The sequence below is a fragment of the Oryx dammah genome, unplaced genomic scaffold (genome assembly GCF_014754425.2).
Source record: "Oryx dammah isolate SB20612 unplaced genomic scaffold, SCBI_Odam_1.1 HiC_scaffold_10, whole genome shotgun sequence".
In the NCBI taxonomy this organism is placed as follows: domain Eukaryota; kingdom Metazoa; phylum Chordata; class Mammalia; order Artiodactyla; family Bovidae; genus Oryx; species Oryx dammah.
Window position 1 is genome coordinate 4,842,202 of NW_024070194.1, and position 22,323 is coordinate 4,864,524.

General features: G+C 52.9%; 1 protein-coding gene across 2 annotated transcripts; it reads right to left on the minus strand.

Moving 5' to 3' along the window:
• Positions 1–184: 184 nt before the first annotated feature.
• On the minus strand, positions 185–21,927 carry PTPN1 (protein tyrosine phosphatase non-receptor type 1). 2 transcript variants are annotated; one of them, XM_040248179.1, is made up of 8 exons: positions 21,352–21,927; positions 17,893–17,993; positions 15,535–15,633; positions 9,489–9,626; positions 6,247–6,456; positions 5,791–5,952; positions 5,193–5,419; positions 185–3,512 (listed from the first exon to the last, which is right to left on the minus strand). In XM_040248179.1, the coding sequence occupies exons 2-8, from the start codon at positions 17,926–17,928 to the stop codon at positions 3,326–3,328; spliced, it is 1,059 nt and encodes a 352-aa protein (XP_040104113.1). In that variant the 5' UTR covers positions 17,929–17,993; positions 21,352–21,927; the 3' UTR covers positions 185–3,325. The 2 variants fall into 2 exon arrangements, with proteins under 2 accessions (XP_040104113.1, XP_040104112.1); XM_040248178.1 differs by having other exon boundaries at positions 21,372–21,470.
• Between the last annotated feature and the right edge of the window lie 396 nt (positions 21,928–22,323).

The window sequence follows — 22,323 nt, forward strand, 5'->3', positions numbered from 1 at the left end:
GGCGGAGAACGTTCTCGCAGGCCAAAGACACCCGTGACCCCAGGAGGTGTCATAATCCTCAGATGTGGAAAAGCTGCAGCCCCTCCTGAACGACAACATCTGCTTCATAGCAGCAGGCATGGAAAGAGACACGAGTTGCCCAGCCTGGTTTAAGCGAAGAAATAGGAAGCACCCCAAATCCATGTTCTTTAGAAAAAAAGACTTTTATTGTTGCAACTAAAATGCAAACCATCATTTATATGGCAAGTTGGAAAACTGTACAGTTTGACAGTTCTGTGAGGTCACAGAAGACCCTGAGACAGGCCCCCCCCACACCCCCCCATCATGCATCCACGTATACACACACCTGGAAAGGTATTATACCAAAACACCTGGCTGTTTTTTTGTAAAAATGGTTTATTCTACGGCCACTGTAAAAAATAATGACCTGACGAGTAAATATTGGCTTAAGGCATATAGCAGAGCAGCTCACTACTTCTCTAACATACGTGTGACAGGACGCAGAGCCATCTGTTTTCCAAGGATAGGAGGTTAAACCAGTATATCCACTTTGAAATGCTACTATATATACACACCCAAACTACTACATACACATACAGGACTTAACAGAACAGACGGACAAGCCCAGCTCAAACACGCGTGCAGCCTGGCCCCCAGCCTCATCGCACCTCACCAGGGCCTGCGGGCAACGCCGCAGATGCTCCCCCACGGAAACTTATGCAGAGCTTCTAACACGTGAAAGGCAACAATGTGAAAATGCTGGCAAAAGAGCAGCTCGTGAGCCACAGCTGCCTTTTATTTTTTCTTGGTAAAAAAAGCCACTGAATGTGGAGGTCATAGGTTCCCCCCACGCAGGCAGAGTCCTGAGCACCATCAGTCCCCAGAGTTCGAGGTGGGGGCAGACGCCTCGTGCAGCAAGGCACCCGGACCTAGAAGGCCACAGGCTGACTTGAAGGGACCATCGTCCAGGGTGTTTCAGGAAGGGCGGCTTCCAACAGTTGCCTTGGTTCCAAATCACGGTCCGCTCAAGGCGAGTGTGAACTTGGGCGCAGTGGAGGCTGATCCGAAAGGTGCATGTGTGTGGGGGTGGGTGGGTGGGAGGACCCTGGTTCTCTACGTGTCCAGAGTGCAGGTGTGACTATGGCTTCCCATACCCTTGGAATGTCTGAGCTGCAGTGGACCCAGCTGGAGCAGGACAGGCTGGGCCTCACTAGGAAGTCACCAGAGTGTTTTGCCAGGAATTAGGCAACTATCTGTTACTGGAAAACGTCATTCCACTGCTGAATGGCGACTATTTCAGCAACAGTCTTAGGGACCACAGACACGTAACGATCAGACCGTGCAAAGGGAAACTGGACTTGTACCCAGGGCACGCTAGTCAGCAGAGCGCTAAGTATTCCAAGCACGTCGTATCTGATGGGGACACAGGAAGACGGGACATGCATCTTAACACACACAGCGGGAGTGGTGGCTGAGATCAAGGTTGAGCAGATAACTGGGGAGGTGAGGAACTGGGACAAAGGAACCTCACACCGTGTCTTAAATAGCCAAGTGTCCATTATACATTATCCCCTTGCTCTATGAACACACGCAGACTCCTTCTCGAGCATGCCGCATCGCGACACAACGACAGCTCCCAGCCATCCTCCTACTGGGCACTGGTCTACGTGGAGGCTCGCGGCAAAGTCCTCCGTTCCCAGCCCGACCTGAGGGTTTACTGCTGTACTTTTGGATAAAGCCCTTGGTGCAAGGCTGACATCGAAAACCTTGAACATGTTATTGGTTTAAGAAGCCGCCAGTGCACTGTGGATGCCTTCAGGGGAAATGATGTGAAAATAAATATGGAGTGGAGAGAGGCTCACTACGGGCAGTCTCCCAGGAGGGTGGCGGGAAGGACTCTGTGGGCCGCCCGCTGCGGGCCCCCACGTGAGGCTCACCCTGCTGCCCACCCAGACTGCCCTGCCCTGTGCCACGGGCACAGCGCCCTCCTGTGCCCTCCTCAGAACTGGGCCGTGGGTCTGGTCCTCCAAGCAGGCGAGGAGGAGGAAGGGGAGATGGTGCAGCTGAGGCCAAGCACCCAGGAGGGCCGCTTCAGTGCAGACCCGCACACGGGCGGCTGCGGCCTTGCCCGCAGCCTCACCCACAGCGGCTGCCCGCCAGGGGGACAAGGCTGGCGCTGGGTCAGGCTGTGTGTCGCTGCTGAACAGGAACTGAAAAGAAACCAAGCGTTTCCAGACGAGCCCGGTGCTGCAGAGCTGCAGACGCACGCACACCCTGGCTGCCCCCGCCTCCCATGAAGAGTTTGGTTTTTCACAGGAGCTCCGCCTTCCCAAAAATCACCTCCAAACAAAAAGTTGTTTGCATGCTGCTAAACCACTGGATGCAAAGACGGTTGCTTAGAAAAGAGGTAAAATGTGAAAAACCAATTAAGAACGAATCACCTTGGGAGGTGATTTCCGTGACCGGAGGCTTGAGGCTCCTCCTTGACCTTTTCCTTAACTTGAACAGTGACACGTTCCAACTGGGGGGATTTCTGCCGAGACAGCATTCCTATTCCGAGCCGAGCAGTACCTGCTCCATCTGGGTCTCGAGGCCTGGGTGGAGGGCCGGCGGCTGGCCAGTGGTAACCTCTGGCCCCAGGGGACCCTGAGTGGGGAGCCGCGAGAGGAGGATTGTGTGGGGAAACGGAGGCAGGACACCCTGAGCAGAAGCAGAAGCCAGGTTCTGATTTCTAGAGACGGCCTTTGCTGCTCTCCTTCTCCCAGTGGGGGAAGCCCGCAGCAGGGGCCATGCTCAAGCCAGACAGGGTCCGACTCTCAACCCTCTTCTCCAAGGGAGTTTACATTCGTACACGTGTGGGAGTCTTTCCCTGGGAAATCAAATAAAAACTGTATCTGGAGAGGCCACCTAAGGGCACAAGGCAGTTTCATAAGTGCCTGGTCTTTTCTCCCCCCCACCCCAGAAATAACAAAAAGCTGCTTTTTATAAAGGTTAAAAACAACAATGTGTTGTAATTCTATTTTTTTTTTTCCAAAAACAAATGAACAAAAAAAAGGAAACAAGAGAGAGAGACGTATTTGGCATTTCCTCTGCTTACTCCTGAATAGGTTAAGGCCCTGAGATTAGACTCTTCTGCTCCTGGGACCACAGTGCCTCCAGCCCCCGTTGCATCAATCCCCAGCCCTCTCTCGTTAGCCCTTCACAGTTCTAGACTCTGAAAACCTCTGGCCTGCTTCTTCCAGACGGGCTCAGGGCCTCCCCGGCACTGAGCGCCGCCGCTGGGCGAAGGCCAGGCTTTCTGCAGGCGGTTCGGCCAGCACGTCCGTCAGTGGAAACAGACCCTGTAGCAGAGGTACGCGCCGGCCGTGAGGACCGTGGCCACACAAAGGTTCACCAGGAGGGGCTTCCAGTGGCTCAGCGGCTGGTCTCGCTCCTCGGCAGGTGGTGACGGCTCCCCCTGCGCGGGGTCTGCGCCCACGACCCGCCTTCTGACTTCAGTGTCTTGACTCGCGCTGAGGAGTAAGGGGGCAGAGAACGGTTACTCACCCCGGAAGACAACGGCAAGGACGCTATTATCACGGGAGGAACTGTAGGGAAGGGAGCCCCCTGGAAACGGCCTGACAACGTAGACACTGGCCAGAAGCCTGCCTGTCACCACCTCCTTGCCAGGGCTTGACTGCAGGGCCAGGGCAGGGGTCCGGGGCGAGGCCTGGGAACGTGCGGGCTCCCCCCGGTGCAGACACTCAGGAGTTTGGCCTGCTCCATGGTCTCCTGGCACCCTCTGGCTTTCAGTGCCCAGATCCACGCTTCCCTGCTCCTCACTTTCACCCACGGAATGTGGAGAGCACCTCGCTCCACGGTCTTCATGAATGAAGAAACAGGACACATGACCCTGATGTGGCACAAGCCGCGGGCCCGCTCTGCCTCTCGCCCGTGGCCCGCGATGAGCCCTCGGGGGGAGCACACCGTCTACCCTCGAATGTCAGCGGAGGCCCCGGAAGCCGGGCACAGCCTCCCGCACTCAGGATCTGCTCTGGGAGGCTCCCCCGGACAAGTGTCTCTAGAGCCCCAGAACGAGAGGTGCACGAAAGGCCCTGGGAGTGGGTTCACGGGCCGGGACTCAAGTCTGGAAGCCAGCATTTGGCAAAGTAATCAGGGAAGATCTGGATGGTGAGCTTAGCCGGAGGGCCTGGCAAGACACATACCGCGTGCAACCTGCTCGCTCCTGCATGACGTTCCCAAGCCGGGCCACAAGAATACACCCTGATCCCGCCTTGCAACAGCTGCAGAGCATTCAGCACAGGGAGAAAGCCCTCCCGATACACTCCCTGGATACACAATCAACCCACCTCTAGTTTTTCACCATTACAGGTGATGCCACCATGAACAGCTCTGCCTACACACCTCTGCACTCCACACACCTGCTGAGAACTGCTGCAGGCTGAATCTCAAGGTGCAGACAAATACGAGGTCAGAGTGGGCGCTAATCTTAAGCTGCCCTCTGAAACAGCAGGCACTGAGGGCACTGCTTCCACGGGCTCAGGCTGACTCCTGTCCACCCTTCAAGCTCTGGCACAACGCCACCACCTGCAGGCAGCCCTCCCTGACCTCCCAGGAAAGGCTGGATGGCTCTTCTCTAAGGCTGACCACCTGAGCGTGCGCCTCCATCACAGTCCCGTCCATGGAGCCCCCACCATAACCTACTGTTCCCTTCCCAACAAGATGGTCCAGAACACAGATCAGGGGCCCTGCTCTAATTATCTCATTTCTCACAGGCATAAGTAGGTGCTCAGTAACCTTTGTCAAACTGTAAGAAAGAAAAACGACAATCAAAGCTACACGAAAAGGTTGAGTTCTGGGGGCTGGAGGTATGTGGTCAAGCCTGGATATCAGTTTCAGGACCTGCCCAAAGCCTGGCTCCTGTTTTCTGACGCCGTCAACACTGGGCTTGAAGACTTGACTGTCGCGCTGGAGCCCCAGTTCCAACAGGCACCACCAGGTGGCGCTAGACCTCTGCTGCAGTCAGTCCCTCTCCCCGGCCAACCTGTGCTCAGTGCAGAGGCTCCGCCAACCAGCGGAGGCGCAGGGCTGGTCCAGGGGCCCCGTCTCCCCAAGGACACAGAAGTACCAGTTGCCAAGAGAAGGCTGCCTGCCCCCGCCCCCTCCAGTAAGCCAGGACCGTCTTACTTTACCTTTCCAGGCTGCAGGGGGCGTTTAACGGGGCTATGGTTGCTTCCTTGATGGGGCCGTCTTCTTTATCCTCCTCCTCAGTGTCATCCTTTACCCACTGATGGTTGGGGAAGAATTCCTTGCACTTCCCGTTGTGTGGCTCCAGGACTCGCTTGGGGGGCCGGGGAGGTGGGGGGACGTGCTCAGGTGGGGGCTCCAGATCCTCATGGGAGAGCTCTTTCCATTGCTCCTTGAAAAAGCAGCAAGAGGAAGATTTCACGGTTGGTGATTTGTCAGGAAATCTGCTCCCTTTCAAGTGAGGAGAGGTGAGGGCTAGGTGAGGGGCCTTTCAGCTTCTCGGGTCTCCAGCCATGTCCTTGGAAGATGAGATCTTTGGAAAATAAGGTCTAACTTCCCTATTAATGCTCTCTGGGTGAACACTTCAAAGAAACTGGAACATGGTGACAGTTCCCACAACTTTCTAGCTAAACAGACTTAAACATGAAGTCTAGCTCTTTCCCCTGACACGTGACATTATTTCAACTTTGACAGTGAACAGCTTCCTTTAGAGGCAAAAGTTTAAAACCAACACACTCGGATTAAAGCGGAAGGAATGCTGACCTGCACCGAAGAGTCTCCCATGATGAACTTGGCGCCCTCAATCACGGCCAGGTAGGAGAAGCGGAGCTGGTCTGCTGTCTGGATCAGCCCCATCCGAAATTTCCGCATTTCTAACAGAACTTTCTTGATATCAACAGAAGAAGGGTCTTTCCTTTTGTCCATCTGAAAGCCAGAGAGGAGACACAGCTGAGTGAGGTCTGGGTGTCAGGTACAACATGACTGCACACGTCCTAGGGGAGCGTGAGAGGGAAGAGTGTGAGGGGAGGGGATTCTCTGGCTTTAAGAGCACTCCTCCAAGTGAAGCTGTTTAGGGTAAAGCTCCCTTGATGGGAGGGAAGCTGCTAGAAAGTCAAGACCAAAGTCAAGTCAAAGACAGTGACAGAGGGCCGCAGCCAGGCCAGCCTGGCGGTCACTGCATGCTCCCTCTGCTTCCTGCGGTCTTGAGGGCTGTCTTACCAGCAAGAGGCAGGTGTCAGCCAGGCAGAAGGTGCCTGACCTGCCGATGCCGGCGCTGCAGTGAACCACGATGGGGCCGTGCTCACGGCTGAGTGAGCCTGATTCGCGGACTTTGAAGAGAAAGTTCAGAAACGAGGCCGGCGATTCGGGGACTCCGAAGTCAGGCCACGTGGTGTAGTGGAAATGTAAGATCTCTCGGGTTTCTCGAGACTGAAAGAGAAATACACACGTGACAACTCTCAAAGAATCACCTGTCTGAGAAACACTGACTGCAAGTAAGCGCGAAGTGCCTTTCGACCCGCCTGCCTCCACGAGGCGCCTTCGTTCCCAGATTCTCTCCTCGGGACCACAGACTCCGTGGACAAGACCTGAGCCCTGAGCCCCGGGCAGGCGCCAGGCTGTTCCTGCTTCAGCTGCAACACTTTCGTCCCCAGGAGCCCTCATCTCGACGCCCTTCTCCCTTCTGCTGTCTTCAAGGTCACAGTAGTGCTGCACCACCGCCTACAGCAGTCCTGTCATCAGCGCCTCGGGGTTTCACATCAAAGAGTGGAAATGTAACCACACGTGAGGGGCACCAGCTCTGGGGAACTCGGGGCTTTACAAGACGATCTGGACGTCTCAGACGACTGTCACTTTACAGAAAAAGGTTACTGACTCGGTCCCCAAAGACTGGAGGCTGCACGTGTGGCTCAATCCCTTCAGCGAGGAGGGGGTGCCGATATTCCCGCTGGCCCGGCCCCACAGTGAGCGTCTATGCGCTCCCACGCTGGGTGCCTGGGCTTCTGGAGCTCTGGCATGCAACCCCACTAGTCCAGTTACTCCCAAGTTCCAGATTAGAAGCCTGTGGCTTGGCAGGCACCCCTCTACTAGTAGGGGGGCAGGAGTTTCAATCTGAGTTGCCTGACTCCAGAGCCCGCATTCACAGCCTGCTGCAGGCACCCTGAAGGTGGACCCTGACACTTGCCCCCGAGTGTGTCTCCTCGTGGCCCTATCAGCTCCCAGGGGGACTGTGAGGACGGCCTCTGGGGCTGATTCCAGCTCTGCTCCTCTGAGACTCCACTCCCAGGGTGGACAGCGGGCTGCTAGGGGCGATGGTCAAACCATGGTTCTCACTGAGGAGAGCCCTCAAACCAAGAGCCCACAGTCACGGGAGCCAGTCACGAGGTAAGTAAGGCCTGAGACGGGAACCCCACCAGCAGCGCGGAGCCAAGGGCCACACCGGCCCCCAGGTCGCCTGCAGAGCAGCTGACGGGGAAACACTGGGTCGGAGACCTGGCGGCCAACAGCGCCTCTCCCCTCATTTGGCGAATGTCCACCACATGCCTCCTGGGTGCCAGGTGCCATGAGGGAGCGACTCGGCCCTGCCCTCCCAGAGCTCATGCCTCTGGTACAACCACCCTCCCTGACCAGATGGTGACAAAAATGTGGGAAAGGACCCACAACAAACAGCAAGGGCCTGACACCCGCAGAGAACACACACGGGTCACCCCGCACCAGCCATGACTCATGCTGTCTTCCTGCAGAACTGGAACCAATCTGCTGATCACATCAGGATAACTTTGAAAACCACACAGACAGCTCCACGCCTTCCTCCCTAGAAAATGACCTCCTTATATACTTTAATGGTTTAAAAGAGAAATGTATCTTTTTTGTGTGTGTGGAGGGGATTAGTAAGAAAAGCACTTAAAAAGATTTTTAAAAAATGGAATAAGAAAACAGGCCAAAAGCAAGTTCCTTCTTTAAATTCTTGAAAAGGTGTGGGTCATCTCTGTTTACGCCCTCCCTCATGCCTGCCCACCTCTTTCTCAAGGAATTCATTTCAGACGTGTGCGCGAACAGATCCACAAGGCTCAGAACAGATTTTTTAAAAAAACCCCGTTCTGTTAGAGCAAACATATCTCCCTCAAACCTCTCTGCTCTGCCGCCCAGACAGCGGGAGCTTCTTCTGCTCGGGGGAATTCCATTCTCTTCAACGAGTGAAGAAATTTTCTCGAGTTTACCAGAAGTCATTCGTAATGCCAGGCTCGCAAGTGCTCAAAAGCATTAAAAAAAAAAGTCTATCACATAATCCTCCAGGCACATTCCAACCCTCCGCCAAGATTACTCCTGAAAATCGCCCGTCTCAGCCCCACCGCCGGTCAGCGCGGGAGCCAGCCGTGTGCGCCCCGCCCCCGGGGCCCCCCCCCCCCCCCCACCGCAGCGCTCAGCAGGGCAGGGCCTGGACCCCGTTGGCCGCGTTCCCCCGCGCGGTTTCCACCTCCTCCGCTCCCAGGCGCCTGTGCCGAGCTCTCCATCTCACTCCCACTCTGAACCCACCCCAGGAGTCAAAAGTTAAGCTGCGAATGAAGACAAGGCCGGAGCAGACCCTGCCCGTCGGCCCGCCCGCGGCCCTGGGGGTCCGTGCTCCTTCGGCCCCGAAGGAGCCCGCGAGCCCCTCACAGCGCGCTCTGGGCCTGCGCTGCTCACACTGCACACGGACCGCTGCGGGAAGCCTTCCAAAAGCCCGGGCTGGGGGTAGACTGACACGCAGAGAGATACGGTGCCCTCGGCTCAGGGCCGACAGTTTGAGGAGGTGGGCCGTGGGACTGCACAAGGCTGGGGTGCCCACGTCTGAGGGAGCCCCCCGGAGCTCCCCTCCGCGGTCTCCGTCACCGGTGGGGGTCTCCAGTGGGGGCTGGGGCGCAGGCGAGCTCTGCAGCTTCCCCGTGAAAGGGTCCTCAGCAGGGTTGCGTCCAGCAGTGCCGAGAGGTGGTCCAAGGCCATCATTTAATGAGAGCCGGCCCCTGGTGTTATAAACTCCGCCCCGCCACCCCAGAAGCCCAGAACTTCATCTAGAAACTTCACACTGACCACAAACTGGGCCTTTCTTCCCTCCCTGCAGACTAGCAACTGGATGAGAGGCCTGCGAGAGGCCCGCGTGCCCCGCTGGTGTTAACTCCCAGGCTATCACGTTAGACCCTCTGCAGCTGGTCTGAGGTAAGGACCTACCCTTCCCCCTAAGAACTGGTGTTAGCTGGGGCTGAGAGAGTTCTGTGAAAAGGGAGGTACTAAGACTTGTCTGCCCCCCAGACACTGCTGGTCACCTGGCAGGTAAGCAGGCAGGCGCTGCTCACCATGGTGTGAAAACCGCATCTTGCTCAGAGCTCAGAAAACCACTGGTACTAAGTAAATCACGACTGAAACACCTCCAGGAGACGTCACCAATGGCCCGCCCCGGGCACTCAGGTGTGGGTCTTACTCACCATGAGGTTTTCCAATTCCAGCTGTCGAACTGTGTAATAGGACTTAATGTCTTCCGAGATCAATGTCAATTTCAAATTTGTGTCTTCAAAGACCATTTCTCTCTCTTCTTTCTGTGGCCAGTACTGTGCACATTTTAACTAGGACAGAAAATAGCGCCCAGTTATTGTGAGCAATGGACTGTCTTCCTATGGAGGTGTGGAGTACTGTCCAAGAGCTTTATGATAACCTCCAAACCAAGGGTTTTCTGACCTTGGATGCTGACATCAGTGTAACCTGCCCGCCTCCTGGGGAGATGGGGAGGGGCGTGTGAAGACCTAGGCCAGGGCGAGGCGGGCAGACAGGACGTGCACTCTGCACCCAGCCGCCCAGGTTATCCGCACAGAGACGGGCTCCAGGCATCGCGTCCCCTCCCTGTCACCCAGGAGAGGAGCCAGCCTGCACACAAGGTTCAGTCTCTCAGGAATGACTTCATGTAGCCATTTCAAAGATTATCAAGAACCTGACTGGTGCCCTCGGCACAACGCCGACTCCTCACCTTGGGGACGATAACAAGACTAGACTGTGAAAAACTTGAGGGGTTGTGCGTGCTAATTTGCTTCAGTGGTGTCCGCACATTTTGGCGACCCCATGACTGTAGCTCACCAGGCTCCTCTGTTCAAGGGATTCTCCAGGCAAGGATACTGGAGTGGGCTGCCATGCCCTCCTCCAGGGGATCTTCCCGACCAGGGATGGAACCCACACCTCCTGAGGCTCCGGCACTGCAGGCGGATTCCTTACTGCTGAGCCACCAGGGAGCCCCTTGGAGGCTTTAGTCAAATGGAAACCAGGATCTAGAAGGCTTGAGAAGGGTCCTCCAAGGCTGGGGATCACCTCCTGCCCCATCCCACCCTTTTATTCTGGTCTGGTTCAGTTCAGAAAAGTCCTTCTGATGTTCAATTAAAAATCCCAGGAACTATGTGATAGTCTTGATTTAAATGTAGCTCATTAACATTTTCCTTAAAGCAAGGAAGGTCCCAAAGACTTGGTTTCATTTAGAGGTCAAGAAAGAAAATTCGGGTCAAATTCAGTGGCAACGCTTCATGTGAGCCAAGTTTCTACACCAGACATTTCTGGCTGCTGATGACTATTCTGGACAAAACTGGCAGGTAGACAGGGAGAACCTGCCGGGTCCAGAACTGACACATCCCCAGACAGGGGCCCTCGGAGGCAGTGTGACTTCCATCAAATGAAGTATCAGTGCGTGTCAACAGCTCTTTGGGAAACAGCACAAGTTCAAGACACTTAGAATTCAACACGCACTGACTCAGAGGAGCCAGGAGGCTCTTGAAGAGGCTGAAGACAGAACAAATGCCCATTGATCCTGCTTTAATGAAAACCAAAGCCACAGAAAAAAAGGGGGGAGACAAATTAATAAACACCACATTGTGAAGCCACCAAAGCATCCAACTTTGTGGTCCCCAAACAGAAGGCCAGTAAGGTTTTCTAAGGAGCCTAGACATGGACGTTTTGGACGGTCTCACCCATGTCATCTCCCTGCACCGATGTGCATGCTAAGTCGCTTCGGTCATGTCTGACTCTTTGACACCCTATGGACCGTAGCCCTCCAGGCTCCTCTGTCCATGGGGTTCTCCAGGCAAGAATACTGGAGTGGGCTGCCATGCCCTCCTCCAGGGATCTTCCTGACCCAGGGATCAAACTTGCACCTCTTAAGTCTCCTGCACTGGCAGGCAGGTTCTTTATAACTAGCGCCACCTGGGAAGCCCAGCTGCCAAAATGAACCCCCAGAACAGAGCCCAACTATCAGCATCGAAGTGATCCTGCCACTCAGGACACAGAAGCATTGATGGCATCGCACAATCACGACTGCACGCTCAGCCACAGTGGGCGAGGCAGGTGAGAGCAAGACTCAGTTCAGTTCAGTCCAGTCGCTCAGTCGTGTCCAACTCTTTGCGACCCCATGAATCGCAGCACGCCAGGCCTCCCTGTCCATCACCAACTCCTGGAGTTCACTCATATTCACGTCTATTGCGTCAGTGATGCCATCCAGCCATCTCATCCTCTGTCGTCCCCTTTTCCTCCTGCCCCCAATCCCTCCCAGCATCAGAGTCTTTTCCAATGAGTCAACTCTTCGCATGAGGTGGCCAAAGTACTGGAGTTTCAGCTTTAGCATCATTCCTTCCAAAGAAATCCCAGGGCTGATCTCCTTCAGAATGGACTGGTTGGATCTCCTTGCAGTCCAAGGGACTCTCAAGAGTCTTCTCCAACACCGCAGTTCAAAAGCATCAATTCTTCAGTGCTCAGCCTTCTTCACATCCATACATGACTACTTAGAGGATGTTTAAAGGAGGCATTTATTCCTACACTTCGAATAATCAGATCTGTGTAATGCCTTGGGACACCAGAAACAAAGAAACCACCTTGGTAGGCCCAGAGCCACGAGTGCTGGAGTGGGCACCCAAAGCAGTAAGCAGACAGAGTGAAGCCAAGCAGCAGAAACGCAGAATGGCCAGTTGCTCTCAGAGAAAAGACCAATGCTTTCATGTCTCATGGGCAAGAGAGGCAAGTCTTTTAAATCTCATCTCCACACAGCAAGCACTCACTTTCAAAAGTGAATATAAAGCCTCACAAATCTCTTTTATCTGGATAAAGACCAAGACTCTGAAACTCTATCGCTGAGGAATTTTGGCACACACTGAGTGTCAATCAACCAATACTTATTTAAAAATAGGAGTTCTTCAAAGAGCTCTTGGGCATCTCCAGCAGCATGCCACAGTCTGCTCTCTGTCATCTCCTGTAGAAGTTTTTCGCTGTAAACACGTAAAATAAAGCAGAACAGAAGAGCAGCAGCACAAGACCACTACTCCTGTGACCCTATTAAGTGGGTCCACAGCGACTGGAAGAGGAGATTATTTTGTTGGAAAGCAGCCCTTCACTGAGCTAAGCTGGGGGCATGTCTCGAGGCGGCCAGGCCAGTGCTGGCACCTGTTAGAGGCGCTGTCACCAGCAGGAGGGCGGTGTGAGAGTTCTCGGGTTCTTCTCAAACAGCTAGGGCATGCTGAGAAAAATCCACAGAAGGCCTCTGAGGTGACCCTCTGATGGGTGATCTGGCTGAAAGAGGGATGAACATGGAGAACCAAAAGTGGAATGTGAGACAGACAGACGAAACCTAAAGCACCCGCGATACACAACTCAGGGTCCCCAGGCTGAAAGCCCTTGAAATCAAACAGCATCTCTAGTAGCGACTTCAGGAGAGAGATCTGGGTGACGCTTCTGGGTGAACATGGCCTGGCTTACTCCCCCTGTCTAGACAACTTGCGTTCCCGGCCCCTGCATACATATGCACGCTAGCTTATCATGTCTACATGCAATTTCTACATGGAATGAATGAGAACTTTAGCCATTTGGACACACAATCATTTTCTGCACAACTGTCTTCCAGGAAGTATATCGGGTCCCCAAAGGTTAACGGGTAGTTCTGCCAAAACATACGAGGGGGACCACTGGACACTATTTGGTGACAGAAACCAGAAAACAAATAGGCATTACATGGAGACGCTCTGCCAGCTGGTTTTCAACCACAGGCTGCAGTGGAGAAATTATAACTAGATTGGTTGAGCAAACAAGAGACTGCAATTTCTTCTAATGTCCCCTAGTCAGCTCTGATGGGGGTGGTAACTGAGCACTCTGATGCAGAATTTAAGATGTTTATCCCAAGGAAGGTTTAAGAACCATAAACCACACACTGCTTTCCATGTCAATTTGCATGCCCAAGTGACCGAGGGTAAAAAGAAGAGCTAGAGAGGAAGACAGGGACTACGCCACATTACCACAGTAAGCTACATATAAAACTATACATGGTTTTAAACGGCCAGCACAGCAGTCCAAGGGGAAAGGACGTCACAGTGGACCTGTGGTCTGTTTAAGCTCAGCCTTGGGTGGGAGACCACCAAGGGCAGGGCCTGCTGAGGAGCATGCCACTTGAGTACCTGGATACCCCTCCTGGTGTCCTCTGACCACAGTAGCTGGAGCAAACCATGTGCAAACAGTGAAGAGGTTTCACCTGAACTTTTAGTGACAAACAAATAAAAGGCAAATGCTACCTTCTCTGATGAGTTTTGAATAAGTCAGTCTTGATTTAAAATTCTCAACCCTCCACACCACGATAGAGTGAGTCACAACTGAGGGCAAGTCTGTCTCCCCAGGGACACCGGACACTGTCTGGGGACGCTTTTAAAGGCTTCGGCTGCCGGCAGGGTGCTCCCAGCAGCTGGTGGGTAGAGACCATGATGCCTCAAGGCACAGGCCGGACCTCCCCGACCCTGGCAGAGAGCGACCCGGCCGGAGCGGCAGCAACACTGGGGCTGGGAGACCCCGGTGCTCCTCTGCGCTCAGCACCCATGCTGGCCACCATGGTTCGCTTTCCCTTGTGGAGCGCCTGTGTGGCAGGAACCTGATGTTTTGTTTCTTTATTCAAAGTTGCTGACAAGAAAGGTGGTGGATAAAGGCTTACTTCACGTTTGCAAATTTGTGTTTTACTAATCAAGCCACTGCAGAGAAAATTAAAAAACCACTTTCACTAAGACTTTTTTTCCTCAGACAAAATGCACTGTTGTAGCAGCTGAATATTCAAGTAAGCGCTTTATCTGTTTCTGTAGAGCAAATGAATCCTTTCTTCTCAGAAAAGGAGGCAGAGGCAAAAAGACGATTTTAAACATGAACTGTCGTAAGAGGGCCGTTTGCTGTCGCCAAGCCCCGTCCTTTCTGGGGAGAGAGGGATGAGTCTGTGTGGCGGGTGCGTTACCCCTTCAGGTTTTCACTGCTCAAGTTTCCTTTGACACATTACCGCTTCACACTTGCACTTTTCCCGAGGGCCACGATGGCCCTTTCTCCGGAGGCGGGCCTCTCTGGAGCATTCAAGTCCTTCTAGAAGCTGGGACAGCAGCGTCCCTGCTGAGCCCGAGCACGGTGCCAGCGCCGGCCCAGCCTGGGGCCCCCTTCCCGTTGGCCTCCATGCTCCTCGGCTCTCTTCCCCTAGGGCCTCCGCGTCGGAGGCTGCGGAGCCCCGCGTGCTGGCAGTGGGCATTGGGGAGAGGGCAGGAGCCCGGGAGGAGGACGTGGCACCTACTGTGCCCTCAGATGTGAGGGGAGGTCAGCACAGCCACGTGGGCCTGAGGGCAGCCACGTGCACCTGGAGGGGGCAAGTGCGATTTAGGTCATTAGTCCAGAAAAGGGGCAAGAGACTTTTTTAAAAAAAGGTTTTTTAAATAAAATAAGTCTGTTCTGGCTGGAGTAGGGTGATGAAGGGAGAGAGCGGGGCCCAGGCCACCGAGGGCCCAGCTGTACCCGGTCCAGCATATGTCCTGGGAGGCGTGCGAGCCCCAGAAAGGTTTCAGCTGGCAAGAGGCGTGGGAGGCCTGGTTTAGAAAGATCGCTCTGGATGTAGAGGCAGAAGAGACAGAGGAGAAGCAGGCGGTGGCTTCAACAAACAGGTTCATGTTGCAAAGTCCTCGGAAGCGAGGCCCACACTCCGGAAGGGAAGCGCAAGCAGACACCGTCCCTGTGAGAGGAGCAGCCAGGGAGACGCTAAGGGCCCAGCGCCTGCGGATACCTGACAGGGCCGACTCTGCGTCCAGCCGCTCCCACCGCTGGGCTGTGCAAAGGGGCACTTTACCAGAGAGAGCAGGCACGGTCAAGGCACAGCAGGAACTTGCTTTCCAAAGTGAAGCTCTGCTCGCACAGCTGCACGAAGCCAGCAGAGCAGCACCAGAAGCACAGGAGAGGAAGGCGGGGCTCACGCACCAGGCGCCGGGCAGGCCGGCCGACAGGGTGGGGTGGAGACCAGGGCAAGGGCCGCTCAACCTTTCTCTCCTTTAAACTCACCTGTTTCTCTGACTTGTTCATAATAAGCATGTAATTACAGACAGCTTCTTTGGATTTTTCTAACAGAAATCTAAAGCAACCTGAAGAAATGAACAGACAAACGTCGCCCTAACGGACTGGCACCCGCGCGGACAGTGGTGTCAAGCGTGGGCAGCTCCGACTCACCGATCCTTTCTCCATCACTCTGTTGAGCATGACGACGCCCCTGCTCTTCTGCTCCCACACCATCTCCCAGAAGTGACCGCAGGTGTTGGGTAAAGGGCCCTGCAAACACAATTCACAGTGTGTGCATCTTACATACAAACCTGTGCTGGTGCGAGCTCACTGTCAGTGCTGAGTGGACAACAGCGCCCTCAGGTAGCATGGAAGCCGTGGCTGAGGCCAGGACCTGCCTCTCCCTGCCTAGCGGTCAGTAACCACAGTTCTATTTTCTACCATGTAGCGAAAGGTCATTTCCGTATCTCAGAGCTGGTTCAGAGCCGAATGACAGAGGAGAGAAAACAGTGATTCTGCTTTCTGGTTTGGGCTCGCTGGAGCAAGGGGGCCAGAGATCTCTGCGTCAGGGCAGCTGGGACAGCGAGCAACACTGCTGGCGGCAAGTGAGCGGCGGAGGGGAAGGGCCCCACCCGCACAACCTCGGACGAGCCACCTGCCTCCCTTCCCGCAGCTCCTCCGCCCAGCCTCTAATCGTCAGAGCACATGTTCACAGGGCTGGGAAGATGATCACAGACTGACTACACCTTTCTGCAGGACCTGGAACACAGTAAATACCCTACAAAGTGTGAGCTATCATTATTACTACTATTAATGGCCAACCTGACCACAGACTCCCCTCACCCTTGGAGCACGGGACCTAAGAGATGAGGGCACACAGACAGCCGGGGGTGGGCAAGGGCCGTGGTGCCACTGGCCCCAAACATCACTCCAGTCCAGAACGGGTCTGAGGGACTAAAGTCATGGAAGATCTGAAAGGACACACAACAAACAGCCAATACTTGAAGGCGGGCGTGAAGGCCAGTATCCGTGACATTACTCTCTACAGATTTTAAAAGTAAGACGAGAGCCTTGCATTATTTGCTTAATGAACGACACTGAAAAAATGGGCACAGTGTTCTTGGTTTTGTGGCATGGAAATGATTTCAGTCCCACTGTCCAGCGGTGCAACTTTGGGGCCAGGCTGCTTGAACCCCTTAAGTGAATCTCAGGGCAGAGGGAGACCATGTCAGCAAGCAGCTGGATACATCTGGGGCGCGATCTGACGGACAGACGGAACTTCAGATGTGCCAAGCAACTGCAAGGGTGCGGGGGTGGGGAGGACAGCGGGGTAAGTTTTCACGGTGATTTCCTAATGCCCGTTTGACTTTATATACCCTATCTTTGCTTTGGGCTTGCTGACCCCAGACCAAAGTTGAACGGCTGAAATCAGGAAGTGAAGAAACTTGACTACTTCTAAAAGAGAAGTTGCCAAGAAGCCACTTTGCCACAACCTCTTCCCACCAGCTTGCCACCAAGGTCTCCCTGCCCCTCACCCCAACCCCAGAGGGCTGGGAGGACCACGGCTGAGGGCCTGGGGACTGATGTTCCGTACAATGACTGGAGGGGTGTCGGGCCGACTCTGGTCATGTGTGGAGAGGAAACCGGATAGAACAAAAGGGACAGTCAAGAAGGGCCCCCAGGAAAAGGCCCCAAAGCAGACTGTGCTGCCTAGCTTCACTGTCATTTTAGCTTCCAAATATCAGACAGGGTTGTGATGTTCACAGTCACCCTAGGACCCAACCTAATATAAGACTGAGAAACCGACATGGAAAGAGAGAAGAGGAAATGAGGATTTAGAGAGAGAGAGAGAGAGAGAGATTTACACTGTGTATATCAATGTACCAGTAACAGATGAAGACTTGAGAAAATTGGTTAAGAGAGACCCCTTCACCCTCTTCCCCAGACTCTCATGGTCTTTGGGTCGTATACCAGTGTGTCACAAAAGGCCAATTATGAAAACACTGTTGTGATTTCTTTTTCCATAAAGATGCCAAAAACCAATGGGAGTTTCAAGTCATTTTGCATGCTTCTCCACATAACCTAACACACCCCTCCACCCCCGAAGAATGAGGACCACGCAGAGGAATTCTGAAAGGCCATCTGGATAAAGATTTCTAGTCCATTATTACTAACCCTCTTATGTGTCCATAACCAGCTCTGATGCCCTGAGGCAAATACTTAAGGACTCAACACAGGTACCGTCTTCTCTAGCTACTGCCTCTGTCAACAAACCAGACAACCCTGGCATTTTACTGCTGTTGTCTACAAACCTAGCAATGCCATACTTCCCAGAAAAGATTCATGTCATGACTAGACTGAATCTCTGAAGGAAGACTTTTCCCTTCCATTGCTTTTTTGGGTTAGAAACCTGGTCTTCTAAAAGATGTGGAAGACTTTATTTGAGGCGTGGATAACGGCACTGTCAAACTCTTTGGCTGACATCGAGAGAGGCAAAACCCACTAGAGAAAAATTCAGACTCTGTTTACCTGGGTGAGAATGTAACTCCTTTGGGCTTCTTCCATTTTTATCAAACTAGCATTGATATAGTCGTTATCTTCTTGATGAAGTTTAATCCGACTGTGATCAACTGAAAGGCAAACCAGAATGCAAGGTTAATCCAGGGGGACTTAAGTGCCTGCACAGGCGATGCGCCCTATGGGGAAAGCAGAGAAGACGAGTGAGGCGCTCAGGGTGTTCACACTGGCTGAGTCCAAACTGTTCTGAGATTAAATTAGTGTCTCCAATAATGGGAACAACTAGTACTTTCAGAAGGTTTTTGAAAGTATCTGAAACTTAATACAAAATAGCAACAGAAACAAATTACACTAAAACACAGATTATTAATTCTTGTTTGGGAAATCTGCTTTTAGGCTTTATCGTCTTATAATATTTATTACTGTCCTCACACCTCAGAAGACTAGGGATGTCAAGTAATCTGTTCTCTGAGGCCTAAAACATATTTTTATGAGTGAAAAATGCAATGGCTTTGATCTTTAAAAGGGAACAAAATCCACCAATATTCCACCCAGTCCCCAGAGTTCAAGTTGGTACAATGAACCAAGCTGTTCATTTACGATCGGGTCTCAGGCTCACCTGTGCCTAATGCTTCCAAGATTAAATGGCTGAAGTATACAACAGTGTGAAAATTCATAACTTGAATTCCTTGATACAAGGTTGTCTTTAAAAAAGCTCAAGTATACCATGAATGTCACAATCAAAGACACTTAAAAGAGAGTTTAACAGGAAAACATAGACTCCGAATCCAAAACACAACACTGAAAATATATTAAAAGTAACTTTCAGAATAGTTTTTAGAAATACACTTGCATTTGAAAGGTCTACCCCAGGTTACTAAAAAAGCACAGCCACTTCTTTTCCTCTTTACCACATTGTCACAAAAGCCCTATTTTCCTGAAGGCAACTTTCCTTATCTTGCCAGGCCCATTAACAAGAGCAGGTGGGTGTTTTTATTTCTGGTACAAACAAGGGACAGTAAACTCAGTGTGACGGCCCATAAACAGTTCTCCCCTTGCCCAGAGAGAAAGGAAAACTTAATGCGGATAAGCAGTTAGGGGCTTTCTACTTGAAAGCGTTCCAAAGAGATGTTTTAGTAGATTAGCCATTGTTTGGAATAATGTTTCTCATCACAGAGGGTTACTACACACTGAAATACTCAGGTGATACTGAAATGGGCCATGGACATAAGCGGCCTCACAGCACTGGGTGGTGACCCTGGGCAGAAACTTATCTTCTGAGTGCTGAGTGTTTCACCTGCCAAACAGAAGATACCAGGATCACCTTCTACCTTGAAACATTCTCCCCATTTCCTTCATAAGTTTAAAAGCAAATTACCTTCTCTAGTGAAGAGTGGAGGTAGGGGAGAAAAATGCAAGGAGTTAAGACTGGTTAAAACCAACCTAGATAGCATATTGAAAAGCAGAGACATTACTTTGCCAACAAAGGTTGGTCTAGTCAAGGCTATGGTTTTTCCTGTGGTCACATATGGATGTGAGACTTGGACTGTAAACAAGGCTGAACGTCGAAGAATTGATGCTTTTGAACTGTGGTGTTGGAGAAGACTCTTGAGAGTTCCTTAGACTGCAAGGAGATCCAACCAGTCCATTCTGAAGGAGATCAGCCCTGGGATTTCTTTGGAAGGAATGATGCTGAAGCTGAAACTCCAGTACTTTGGCCACCTCATGCGAAGAGTTGACTCATTAGAAAAGACTCTGATGCTGGGAGGGACTGGGGGCAGGAGGAGAAGGGGACGACAGAGGATGAGATGGTTAGATGGCATCACTGACTCGATGGACGTTGAGTCTGAGTGAACTCTGGGAGTTGGTGATGGACAGGGAGGCCTGGTATGCTGCGATTCATGGGGTCGCAAAGAGTCGGACATGACTGAGCGACTGAACTGAAGAAGTTTGGGAATTGTATCCCTGGAAGAATATTTCAAATGCTGTTTTTTTTCCTCTGTAAAGCTGGTTTACAACTTATTTAGATGAATACTGATCGAAAACATAGAAAAGAAATATGAAGGATAATACTGTTCCCTAATTCAGAGCAAGTACAGCAAAGGCTCCAGACCAACGGCTCGGTGGGCACGCATGTGTGGTGTGAACTGTGGTGGTGACTCCAGCGCAGGGCAGCTGGCCAGGGCCTCATGGCAGAATTCCCTGAGAAGAGGCCATCAGTATTACTCTTAAATGAAATCTATGTGCAGCCATAGCCTGGAAGTGCTAAATCAAGAGAATCAGGCACTGGGGCAAAATCCTGTGTCACCTGACCTACCCGCGTGGTGGACGTGCCCGGCGGGCACTTTAGTTCCTGGCCATCTCAGCCACAGCCGACACTGAGAGTGAGACTTGGGGCTAAGCACTGATGTGTCCTGACTTCAGTCTGCACCCAGTCCTGAGATCCCTGTGACTCCGGTGTGACTGAAGATCAGAGGAGAGGGCAACCCGCCTGAGGCCACGCAGCTCAGAGGGGCAGAGCGCTGCGGCAGCTGTCAGAGGTAGACTGCTTAGCGCCAGCCCAGATTTGATTCACTTCCCAGCCCACAGCCTGGGGCACTGCACCATCTGGCAGGAGGCACTGCCACTCTCCTGTGGAGGGCACCAGGAGCCACCCCTGTAGCAGGCTTCGGTGGGACTGGCCTGCTCCCGGGCCTGGCGGCATGGTCACATCCCCGGCAGAGGGCACTGCTGCGGAGCTGCCGCAGCCACGGCCCTCACTGCTGGGCGACGCACGTGGAGGTGAGTCCCAAGGCTCTCTGTGACCTAGAGGAGGTGGTGAAGTTCCCATCCTTCCCTCCTCTAGTTTTTCTCACTTTACACAGATTCTAACACAGTTATTCACTTTCGAGGGATCAACGGACTGAAAGCCAATTACTCAGAAGGCAGAGGAGGCTGCCAGCAGGCACACTGAGAGCTAAGGGCAGCAAAGGGCCAGAAAAACAGTGATGGTGGAGGGGGTGACCTGGGGGGAGGTGAGGTCAGCAAGCAGAGCCGACTGCGTCTCTAGCTGAGGCGGTGGGTGAGTGCCTCACCCACCTCCGCCTGTGCCAGTGCAGGGCATCACTACCGGTCAGTACAATGCTTGGGGCCCAAGAGTACCAAGTCACCCAGAAGGGGTTATATTACGCCTGCCATTACACACACTCAGCTGGTAGGAAAATGATTCATCATTAAAATAGTCAAAGCTAAGAAAAGCTCTTTCAACTTCGCTGAATTTTCTAGAAACTGAAACCTTATCCCTCCTCCATGGGTGGAAAAACGAACCATTACTATAAGCCTCTAATACTTTCATCATAGGAAACAATCAAGTCACAAACCTTGACTGCTATTGATTTATTACCAAACCCCAGGGCTAAAGGAGTCTGAGAGGCCCACAGCCTCGGACGAGCTGGCTGGATGGGAGCAGGTGACTGTGGTGTGAATACTTACAGGGACTGACGTCTCTGTACCTGTTTCGGTTTTTGTTCTTAGGAAGCTTGGCCACTCTGCATGGGAAGTCACTGGCTTCATGTCGGATATCCTACAAAATAAGAGATAAAGAGTTCTCTCTTGAAATCTCTGGCACCAGGAACCCAGCTGACTGCGTGCAGGCCATGTGCCAAGCACTGAGGAAGACATGGCACAGAAACAAACAGCAAAGGGGGCCAGGGAGGGCAGGAAAGGCAACGTGTTAATTCAGAGGCACGTCCAAGGCCATGGGAGGGAGACAGAAGGACACCCGCGTGCTGTGGGTGGGAGGAGGCGGCGTGGGGCTAGGAGCTGAAACGATGTGGAAGAGGGCGACGGGAACGGGGCGCAGTACTCAGAGCACCCAGCATAGCAGAGGCACGGGGCTGAGCGGGCTGGTGGAGGAACGACAGGGCTGGAGTACACAGGTGGGTAGAGATCAGATCTTGGAGAGCCTTCTGTGTCAGGCCTGGGAATTCCATCTGCAACCTCTTGTAAAGCTACAGTTTATCAAGAGCAGATAAAAGGCCCTCTTCTGCTAAGCAACTATCCAAACACTTTCCCATATGTGTGTGTGTGTGTGTGCACATGCACGCACACACGCAATCAGTCATGTCCAACTCTTTGCAGCCCCATGAACTGTAGCCTGCCAGGCTCCTCTGTCCATGGAATTTTCCAGGCAAAAATACTGGAGCGGGTTGCCATTTCCTACTTCAGTGGATCTTTCCGACCCAGGGATCAACCCTGCATCTCTTGAGTCTCTTGCATTGGCAGGTGGATTCTTTACCAGCAGCACTACCTGGGAAGCCCCAGATGCTTTCCTAGAGGATGGTAAACAAATCCCATTAAATCAAACCGTCAGAAAGTGCAAGCAAGTTAAATAAGTAGGGTGACAATATACAGCCTTGACAGAAGGCTGCAGCGCGTGTCCTGCCAGACAGAGCACACACAGCG

Coding starts and splice junctions, on each gene's coding strand:
- PTPN1 (XM_040248178.1), bottom strand. CDS start 21,432: ATGAAGCCAGTGACTTCCCATGCAGAGTGGCCAAGCTTCCTAAGAACA. Junction 17,994..21,371: donor AAGAACAAAAACCGAAACAG/GTACAGAGACGT, acceptor TTTGCCTTTCAG/TTGATCACAGTCGGATTAAA. Junction 3,513..5,192: donor GCCCCCTGCAGCCTGGAAAG/GTAAAGTAAGAC, acceptor CTTACTCCTCAG/CGCGAGTCAAGACACTGAAG.